Source organism: Lemur catta, chromosome 5, assembly GCF_020740605.2.
Source record: "Lemur catta isolate mLemCat1 chromosome 5, mLemCat1.pri, whole genome shotgun sequence".
Lineage (NCBI taxonomy): Eukaryota > Metazoa > Chordata > Mammalia > Primates > Lemuridae > Lemur > Lemur catta.
In genome coordinates this window covers 30,695,775-30,706,794 of record NC_059132.1, presented here as the reverse complement: position 1 = coordinate 30,706,794, position 11,020 = coordinate 30,695,775, and the positions used below count along the sequence as shown (strand labels likewise).

Sequence of the window (11,020 nt, the reverse complement as noted above, 5' to 3'; positions counted from 1 at the left end):
GATCCTCCTGCCTCAGCCTCCTGAGCAGCTGGGACTACAGGTGCATACCACCACGCCCAGCTATTTTTCTATTTTTTGTAGAGACGGAGTCTTACCAGCTCAGGCTGGTCTCGAACTCCTGGCAATCCTCACACCTCAGGCTCCCGTGTGTATACTCTTGATGGCTAAAACTTTCACAACCTTATGTATTTTTAAATTTGTTACGACCAGGGTAGTAGAGTGTGTCAATGCACAGGTAGACTAAGGAAAACATTGTAGAGGAGTGAAGGAAATAGATCATTGAAAAGACTATATCTGACCAGTTGAATAGGATCCAATCCCTGGTTAGGCCCACACAATTGTAGGGCAATTGGGATTAGGAGCCACACCTCTGAGAACAAGGTCAGAATTGGATTCTCTCTGTAGAAGGGGAGAGTCACAGATTCACCAAAGCTGAAAGAGCTGAGGAGCACATGGTAGTCAGAGTTGTGGCAAAAGACTGGGTTGACCTTTTCTGGAACATCATGTCTTCCATCTAAACTGAGTGACTGAGCCAGGCACGGTGGTACGTCTGTAGTCCCAGCTACTCCAGGGGCTCTGGTGGGAAGATCACTTGAGCCCAGGAGTTTGAGTCCAGCCTGGGCAACACAGTGAGACCCCTTCTCTAAAAAAGGAATTGTTAAAAGAATCTAAGTCTAAACTGAGCAACGATAGGACTATCTGTGCCTCTGATGGTAATAAAACTGACAGGTGTCTGATTGATTTTTTTTAAGTAGGACCAAAGAAAAACAAGGTGAGATTTAGTCTGACTTAGGTTTTAAGCAATAATAGACATTGAATTCAAAATTTGTTGTTAGATTTACATATGGTAAATGGTGAACTTTAAAAACGTATCAGGGTGTTAGATGAGTTCATTAGACTATTCTAAAGCTAATGACTACATTTTAATAAGAACAGTAATTCTTTGCAGGAGTATTCTCTTAGTAATTTGTCATTTAAGAACAGTTGTCAGGGTTTGCCCTGATCTTAATATAAAAGTAAGAAACAGGCTGCAGTGCATTTAAATTGAGTCTTGAAGTTATAATGATAAGCTTGAGCTCTGTGATCCTTATTAATGTTGTTAATGGATTGTTTTCCTCCATGTAGTGTTATAGATAATGAGTCATAGGTTCTCTTTGCATCAATGTAGACATTACCTCACATACTTCTGAGGACCTGTCCAGAAATCTAGGATCTCTGGCCAGGTGCTGGGACTATGGTACCTAACCCAGTAGATGGGCTATTTGTAACTCTCTGAGTGAGCACACTGGGGCACTTAGAGAGGTGCTTTGTGGAGAATGTTGGATTGGACCTTGACTGCAGTTTGAGCAGGAGGCAGTGATGCTCCTGGTCTGTCCAGGGAAAATTCCACAGTGAAATAGTAAAAATCCAACTGATGGGATTTAGAGTTTGCTTAATTTTTCTGTTCTTTAGTGTTTCTTTCCCCAACCCCCCACCAATGTTTTCTTTACCTATTCTAGTGATGCCTTATTTGACACTTGGCTTAAACCGTAAAAAGAATGAAGTTGGATCTAGAAAGCTGTTAGGCTCTGAACTAATCTGTTTTTTTTTTTTTTTGTATAAAGATTTTAGATAATCCTAAATGGAATCATTAATTTGGGTGCTAATTACAAGAATGAAAATTATAATGGAACAGGACAAAATAATACACCAGCTGGTTTGTTAATTATAGCATATGCATTAAAATAAAATGCCATTGAAATATTGCATATTAAAGGTAAATTTTTAAGTTTTTTTTTTTAATTAGTCATTTATAAAGATGGAGAATTTAGATGTGGGAATGGGGGAGATTTATTTTTATAAGGTAATTTTTATCCTAATAAGGACTTTTAAAAAAAAAGCACAACTGAAATTTTAAAGTAAAATGTTAAATGCAGTTAGAAAGTAAAATAAGCATCATACTAAACAGTGGATTTTGAGTAGTATTTTGTTTTTTATCTTAATGAGTTCTGAAAACTGGAATAATGAAGGACACTAAATGCCTTTATTGGAGTTACTATGTTTGTAAACCTACGGATAAGCAGCCTAAGCTAGAAAGGTCTTTTAACTGAAGCTTTAATAAACTGTTTTGGAGAGGTTTTCTTCTCTTACCCCATACTCCATCCCTGAAATAATAAGATACTTGGAATCTATTTTCAATGCACATCAGTGGAGAAATTATGGTTTGAGTACTGATGCTGCTATGGCTTCTTCTTCTCAGAAATGAATGCTTGTGAACATACTGATCTATATAACATGTTACCTTGTTTTGGGGTCTCCTTTGCAACTTTGTATACAAATCAAGACAATATCAGGGTGACAAGTGAATGAATTTAGATTCTCAGTCTTGTCTATTCACCAAAAAAGTATATTGCCTTTTTAAAAATTATTCAAGTCTGATGACTTTTAGGAACATGTTTTATACTATATTTTTTAATTAAAGCAAGTGCCTTGATGTTATTTCATGTAAATCATTGCTTAACCCTCTTACGAGTGAGGATGAGTTATGGATGGATTGCAACCTATTGGAGGGAAGAGGGAGTTGGTTAATAGCAGATCCTTTTCTGGAATGATACGTTTGTGCTGTTTATTATATAAGATCCTATATGTATGTTGAGATCTAGAGGTGTCATTTCTTTTGTCTGCTAATAAATTGTTACTCTAATAAAAATATTACTCTGTATCTACATTATTTAAGTGCAAGGGCACTTCTGACTAAAATGTATCTAGGTACTAGTGAGTTTTAAAATATCCTCTCTTTACACTGGGAGAGTGATTCAGTCATTAATTTTTCCCAAATATAACAAAGGGATCTATCCTCAAAGACATAAGGCATTAAGAAATCCAATTCTTTTCTTTTTGCTTTGTGGTCTTAAGTGAGTCAGTTAATCTTTCAGGGACTCAGTCTTTTTCCCTCAGTGATGAGGGGACGACTAGATTGTTGAGGACCCATCCAGTTCTCACATTGCGTGGCTCCTATTCTGTACCATATTAGAATCAGAAAACTCGGTTCTGGCTCATGTTTTACCACTGGCCTAACTCTGAATTAGGGCAAGTGACCTTTGGGCCACATTTTTTCCTATCAGTAAATAGCAGCTAACACCTTATGATGACTGCGAGAGAACTGGGAGTGGAATTCCTAACTGCAGTACAAGACTTTGTAGGAATAACTGTGGCACTACCCTCTCCTCGTACCAGCCATGAAGCCTCTCCTGGAATGTCCTCCCCTTTATGCCTGTCTCAGCATGGGAAGAAGTGAGAGTGTGGGTACAGGTAAGGACAGTTCTCTTGCAGTAACCCTGCGTATTCTGCCCCCACCCCACGGAGTGAAGGAGTTGGACTGAACAGACAAAGGGCCCTTCCAGTTTGACCATCCTGTGCGAACAAGACTTCGGACCCAGAACCCTGTGAGGTACACTCACACAGTCACTCTCTAGCATCTCCTTCAGCCACCTTGCCCTTTCCATGCTGTGTCCTTGGCCTCTTCTTTCTTCACTTAGCACCACTGCTTAAGTTTTTTAGTTTCAGATCAAGTTATTTTTAGGTTAGTTGTTTGAACAAGTCCCACATCCTATATCTTTTCCTTCTTTCCTTGTCTTCCCTGTCAATCTCTACCACATCAGAAAAATTACAAGGGACTGCTCCAAAGGTTTTAGCTGGCTAAACTGTCTCCCTATGTAGTCCCCCTGTGCCCTCTGGTGGCCAGAATATGCTACCACATTTCACTTTAAAGAACCATGGCTTCACGTAGCACAAACAGCGTTTAATAGATCTGCAACCTTGGAATTAAATTATCTGAGCCTGTTTGTGTTTTTCTATTATAACTTCCTAGAAAGATTAAATGATAAGCAGACAGTGCTTGACATATAATAGGCAATCAGTAAATCTCAGCTTCCTTCCTTTGGAATGAGCCCTTCTTGGAAACAGGGCAAAGAAAACTCCTTGAGCTAACATTTATTGATGAGGCTGGTGGCTCTGGAATGCTGAACCTCGAGATCTGTTAGTGAAATAAAGGGTTAGTAAGGCAGGTTCCTGACTCTAGATGGTACTGGTTTAAGTTCCAAAAAAGGATGGATAGCAATGACAATAGATAGCATTCATAGAACATAGTCTGTGCCAGGTGTACATTTTATCCTCATGACAACACGACTGAGGTGAGTGCTCCATCCTAGTATGTTGGCGTACAGAGAGGATTAGTCAACTGGGGCAGAAGTAGAGTTGCCACTCAGGTGGGGTTGGAGTGACCCAAGAGGTAGGGAGAAGCCACAGAGGGTCTGATGAGAACAGACCAAGAGGGGATAATATTAACTTCTTTTAGCTTAAAAAACAAAGTACCAAACAAAAACACCTAGTGTCAATAGAATCATGCTTTGTAGTCCCATCTACTCGGCAAGCTGAGGCAGGAGGATCCTTTGAGGCCAGGAGTTTGAGGCTGCCGTGAGCTCTGATCCTGCCTATCAGTAGCCACTGTACTCCAACCTGGATGACATAGCAAGACCCTATCTCAAAAAAAATAAATAAAAATCTTGTGCTTCGGGCAAATCAACAGAAAAGATGATCCTCACCTCCCCCCCCCCACCTTTTTTTTAACAATTAGTGATGAGGAGTATTTGGATGGCTAGATGAAGAAAAAGGTGCTAGAAAATTCAGCTAGACCAGTGGTTTTCAAAGTGTGGACCCGTGGATTGCATCTGTATCACCTCAGCTGGGAACATGTTAGAAATGCAAATTCTTGGATTCTGCCTGACACCTACTGAATCTGAAACTCCGGGGATGGGATCCAGGTTTTAACAAGCCTTCCAAGTGATTCTGATGTGAGCTAAAGTTTGGAACTACTTAACTAGACGTATTGAGAAGAAGCTGGATCCGGGTCCATAGTGTACTTGATTTTCCTGTGGTCGATCCAATAGTTTCCAAGCTTGCCCGCACGTGGAATCACCTGGGGAGCTTCCAAACTAATGACTATGACCCATCACCAGAGATTGTCATTTAATTGGTGTGGGATATGGCCTTGGCTTTGGAATTTTTCACAAGTGATCCTAGTGCACGGGCAAGTTTGAAAACCATTGGGTTAATCAAAAGAGAACATGGTAGCTGGGCTCAGTGGCGTGTGCCTATAACCTCAGATACTCCGGAAGCTGAGGCAGGAAGATTGCCTCAGGCAAAGTTTGAGACCGGCCTGGGCAACAGAGCAAGAGACCCCTGTCTCTTAAAAAAGAGAGTGAGAGAACATAGATATTAGTCAAGTTCCACTCAATGAAATTTCCTAGTTATTTCAGAGTACTGGAATGTTGTCATAATAATATTGCTTTACTTAAATTAATTCAATATCCTATCTAAAGTAATCTTTATTCTTATAAACTACATTTTCTAAAGTAAAAATGGCAGTTAATTCCTGCATTATTTTGTTTGGAGGAAATCTGTAATTTTGGAATCAATAAGAGTTTGTGTCACTCTTTTCATTAAATATTCATCTATGCCATTTAGCTGTCCAAAAATGGCATCAGGAACACCTACACAAGTGGAAAGGAACTGTCTAAGTTTCTGTACACTTGAGATGGCCTCTGTGATGGCGATTTTTGACTGCTCTGGTAAAGACACCTCCCCTTCATCTTCACTTCCAACTTCACCAGTATTTTCACCAGCCACCATATCCTGGATGATCTCTGTCTCCGTCAGCTCCTGGGAGATGATGAGATCATCATCTGCAGTGACGAAGTCCTGGAAATTTACTTCATTTGGGACACAGGTGGCAATGGCCACTGTGTGCCACAACTTTTCGAGGGCAGTGTCTGGTTCACTGGCTGCTATTTCTTCATCAGAGTCTGTGAATTCCATAGGGATGATGCCTGCCTTCTGCCAACATCTCACCACTGTGGACTGCTCGACTGACCACCAAGCTGCAGCAATCATGTCAATGGCCTGCTTGATGTCTACCTTTTCTTGATCCTCACTACTGTTGATCTTGAGGAGGATTTGTTTTAGAAGGTGACTCCTGTATAGCACTTTTATGGTGTGAATTATCCCAAGATTTAGTGGCTGCAGGACAGCGGTACAGTTTGAGGGCAGATATCCCACCTGAATCCTTTCCAAGCGTGGAAGCATGTTGTGAGCAGAGCAGTTGTCGATGAGCAGGAGGATCCGGCGTTCTGCCTGCTTCATCCTGGCATCCACTTGCATCAGCCACTCATTAAACAGATCCCTCGTCATCCATGCCCACTGGTTGGCTCGGTAATCACAAGGGAGGGAATGGACGTTCTTGAGGCAGCGTGGGCTGGCTGACCTACCAACAATCAATGGTCTCATTTTTTCAGTCCCTGAAGCATTGCAACAAAAGAGTGCTGTCAACCGCTGCTTTGCTCTCTTCCCTTCTCTACAATGGTCCCCTTTAGCAGCAAGTGTGTGCTGGGGAAGCAATTGGAAAAACACTCCTGTCTCATCAGCATTAAAGATATCATCTGGGCTGTAGTCAGCAATCAGTTTTATAATTTCCCCTGCATGCCACTCATTAACCTTATCTATTCCTAGACCATTCATTAACCTGTCACTATCCTCTTTGCAGACTGCTTTCAAAGCAATTCCGTGGCGATCTCTAAATCTGTTCAACCAGCCCACACTTGCTTGAAAATTGTCATAGCCAAGCATATTGGCCAAGTTTAGTGCTTTCTTCCGAATGACAGAACCAGTCACTAGAATGTTTTTGGCATGGATTTCTTGAAACCAAGCAAAAACAGCCTTATCAATGTCATCATAGAGAGCATTCCTCATCCTTTTCCGCTGGGGTCCCACAGATGCCTCCCGGACCTTTTCTTCAAATTTGGCACGATCCTTTAAGAATGTAGACAAAGTGGAAGGAGTGATACCGAACTCTTTTGCTACGTCACCTTTCCTCTTGCCTGAGTCTACAGCTTCCACAACTTTCATTTTCTCCTCCAGGGAGAACTGCCGACGTTTCTTGTTGCCCTTGTTTGCCATTTCCAGGGAAGGAGTGCTGGGCCACAACTAACAGGGCTGTCTCTGTTCCTCCTCTCAGCTTGTTTTGCCACAAGTGTAGAAAACTGAGAAAACAAAATGGAATACCTATCAGGAACCAAAGATAATGGATTCCCCCTAAAAGATGGGTTCAGATGTTTAAAAATCCTATTGGAAATGATAACATAAGGTCAAAGTCAAAAGGAGACAGGATTCATACTACTGACTTTTTGTAGAGACTACTTAGGAAGACTCAGAATATCTGAAGCATTCTGTATCTATAAGAAGGGATCATATAGATAATCTAGTTCACTTAAACTTTCTGAGTCTCCTTAAATATGGAATAACAATGTCTGCTCTGCCTGCTATGAGAATAGATTGAAATAAAAGGTGGTAAAGGAGCTTTGCAAATAGCAATGCACTATATAAATTCAAGGAGTTATTATCTGTTTTATGGATACAGAAACTAAGGCCCCTGGAAGGAGCCAACCCAGGTTCATACAGCTTAAATTTCTGGACTTAGATTAGTGCTTTTTCTGCCAGTCATGGTCCTGCTTGAAATTCCACCAAAATGAGATCTTCAAAGCTCTACCACCATCTGGCTTGGAAAGATTTTCATTGTGGGAAGATGTTTGTGGTAGCCATACATTCATTTACAGTAGCCAAGTGGTAAAGATACAATAATGGACCACAAAGTCAAGGTCCCTACTCTTATGAAATATAAAGTGTGGTGGGGGAGATAATAAGTAAACACACAGATAATTATGGAATATGCTATGTCCTATAAAAGAAATAAAGACTATAATAGGGAATAAAAGGGGAAGTTCTATTTACAAAAAGTAGCCAGGAATGGCCTAAGAAGATAGCATTTAAGCTGAGATTCCATGAAGTATAGGGGGAAAGGGCAGTCCAGCAAAGGACATAGCATCAGCAAAATCTAAAATGTAGAAAAGAGCTTGAGGTATTTAGGGAACTGAAATATCTGCATGACTCCAAGTGTTAATGACAAAGGTGGAGAGCTAGACCATCCAAAGGTGCTACAGGAAAGAGTTGGTATTTTATTTTGAGTGCAACAGAAATCCACTGAATGTTTTTGGGCAAGGGAGGGTCATACTCTGTTTCGCATTTTTAAAAGGATCACTATAGCTGTTTGGTGGAAAATGAATCAAAGAGGCAAAGAGACCAATATTAGTATGTTGTTGTTGATAATTTGGGTGAGACATGATGGCTGGAGTGATGGGAAGGTATAGTCCCTCTCTGGGCCTGTTTTCTCATTTTAAAACGAAGGGGTTAGACTCAACCAGGGAGGGCATATCAGAGTCTGACATGCAGGCCCAACTTAGGATGACTGAATGAGACTCTCTATAAGGAAAATATATTTTTATTTATTTATTTTGAGACAGAGTCTCACTCTGTTGCCCGGGCTAGAGTGCCGTGGCATCAGCCTAGCTCACAGCAACCTCAAACTCCTGGGCTCAAGCAATCCCTCTGCCTCAGCTTCCCGAGTAGCTGGGACTACAGGCATGTACCACCATGCCCAGCTAATTTTTTTCTATATATATATATATTTTTTTTTTTTAGCTGTCCAGGTCATTTCTTTCTATTTTTAGTAGAGACGGGGTCTTGCTCTTGCTCAGGCTGGTCTCGAACTCCTGACCTCGAGGGATCCTCCCACCTCAGCCTCCCAGATTGCTAGGATTATAGGCGTGAGCCACCGTGCCCGACCAGGAAAACATATTTTTGAAAAGCTCTCAGAGTGATTCTGGTATGTCCATGGTTGTAAACCATGATCCCTAAGGTCCCTTCCAAATGAAAATGCTGGACCCTAGATAGGTGTTCCAAACTCAAATGCCTTTATGTGCCAGGATGGTAACATAAGTGAGTTAAACAGGGATAAAGTATTTGGAGAGTGTTGTGGTCTGTCCTGTCTAGAGGGATTAAGAATTTCAAATAAACAAACAACCCGCCTGCCCCCCCCCAAGACTAGTTAAACAAAGCATGATTCAGCAGTAGCAGTTTTGGTAATTGCCTTCTTAGGCATTTTATCATGAGAGTCCTCAAGGGACCAGAAAGCTGCTGTGAACTTATGCTGTCCATTTTCAAGGGCAGATTTTTACCACTACCTCCACATATCTGTCTATTCATTCATGGCATCCTGTATGTTTCAAGCACTGTGCTTGATGCCAGCTATACAGAGATGAATGGAGCATAGTGCCCACTATTGAGGAACTTAACAGGGAAGACAAACACTAGGGTGTGTGAAGCACTATAACAGAGGTACTATGGGGACACAGAAGTGTGACTAATCAAATGGGGTTACTCCTATCAAAGAATAAACAAATAGGAATTCATGAGATGTAAGGAGATATGTACTATCAAAGGTAATGAAGTACTATAGAAAATAAAATGTCATGGTAAGGAAAAAGTAAGTCATTGGAGAGGAAAGCAAGGACCAAATCACAGAAAGTCCTCGTTAGGATTCTAGCTTGATCCTGGGGCATTAAGAAGCCTTTGGAGGTTTTTTGTTTTTTTTTGGAATGACATGATCAGACTTACACTTTAAAAAGAGGCCTTTGGTTGCAGGGTGGAGAACCTAATGGGGAAAATCCATTTTCCTAAGCAGTAGCACTGTATCTGAAGACAAAAGCAGGCTAGCCTAGTAGGCCATATGTAGTTTGGATGTTATTTGGGTGCAACAGGAAGCTACTGAAGGATTTTAAGCAAAGAGAAGGAGATGACTGCTGTGTAAACAACTGAAGAGTATCACAGAAAAAGTGGGAGCCCAGACAAGAGATAATGGTGGCTTGGATTTGAGCAGTAATAGAGGAGATGGCAAGAAGTAGTTAGTTTGGGCCTATGTTTTGGAAAGTCTTGGTGATGGATGGGAATGTGAGTTGAAGGAAGAATCAAGGCTAACACCCAGATTTCTAGTTTGAGTGCTGAGCAATCCAGTGCATGGTGGTGCTATTTACTGAGATGGAAGGATCTACTGCAAAAACATGATTTGTTAAGCACCTTACAGGCTTAATACAACTTATTTGTGGCAGGGTTGGGATTCAAACCCAGGGAGGCTCACAACACAGCCAGGGCTCCAAACATTAGGGAATGCTATATAGCTTGTTCTGAGAACCCATATTGAGAGAATACCTGGAAAGAGAATGAAGCAAGAGCCAAACCAGACAAAGTCTTAATCAAGCTAATAAGTCTGAATTTTATTCTAAGTGAATGAGACCCTGGAGGGTTTTAAGCAGGAAGTGACCCATCAGACTTACAGTGTAAAAAGATCAATCTGGCTGCTTTGTGGAGAATAGACTGCTGAAGGACAAGAGTGGAGTGGGCAGAACTGCATCAGTCCAGACAAATGACGGTGGCTAAGTGGAAGCTGGTGACAGTGATGGAGAGATGTAGTAGGCAGATTGGAAATATATTTGCAATACAGTGAAGGTCGTATAGGAACTTGTACAAATGTGGACAATGTGACATCGACAGGAAGGACAATCCAATCTCTGATTTCGGAGCTTCTCCACGGTCATTCAGCTCAGCTTCACTCACTCCAGGAACTCACTACCATTACTATCCGTGGAACAGTGGTAGAGACGCATTGAGGGCAGAACACTGGAGTGAGGAGGGGGGGCTTGATGTAGTAACAGCACTAAGTATGAGCCCTATCCTGAATGAGCGGGGACACACTGGAGTCAGGCCTTGGATGCCGAGCTGCGGAAAGGGTGGCGCTACGCTCTCCAGCGCCCGACGTGGCTCGGAGAGGTGAGGCGGGGCCTTGACCCCTCACGCTCGGCACAGCCCCGCCCCTGTTACCTGAACGCCTCATAGCAGTGCCCGGGGGCTGAGCCGCCGGGGCCTCCCACCGCCGGCAGCCACAGCTTCCTCCTCCGCCCGGGACCTCTCACCGGAAGCAGTCCGTCCACCTTCGCGGCCCCACTCCAAGCCCTTATGCAGTACCTACCGGCCGCCCTCCAGCTGGGGCTGCGCCTTTGCGCTTGCGCGTGGGGTCGCACGTAGTCACGCGCCG

General features: G+C 42.2%; 1 protein-coding gene across 1 annotated transcript; it reads right to left on the bottom strand.

Annotated features, from left to right (window-relative positions):
• Positions 1-5,337: 5,337 nt before the first annotated feature.
• On the bottom strand, positions 5,338-10,950 carry TIGD6 (tigger transposable element derived 6). Its single transcript, XM_045551393.1, has 2 exons — positions 10,807-10,950; positions 5,338-7,076 (listed from the first exon to the last, which is right to left on the bottom strand). The coding sequence occupies exon 2, from the start codon at positions 6,991-6,993 to the stop codon at positions 5,419-5,421; it is 1,575 nt and encodes a 524-aa protein (XP_045407349.1). The 5' UTR covers positions 6,994-7,076; positions 10,807-10,950; the 3' UTR covers positions 5,338-5,418.
• Positions 10,951-11,020: the final 70 nt, after the last annotated feature.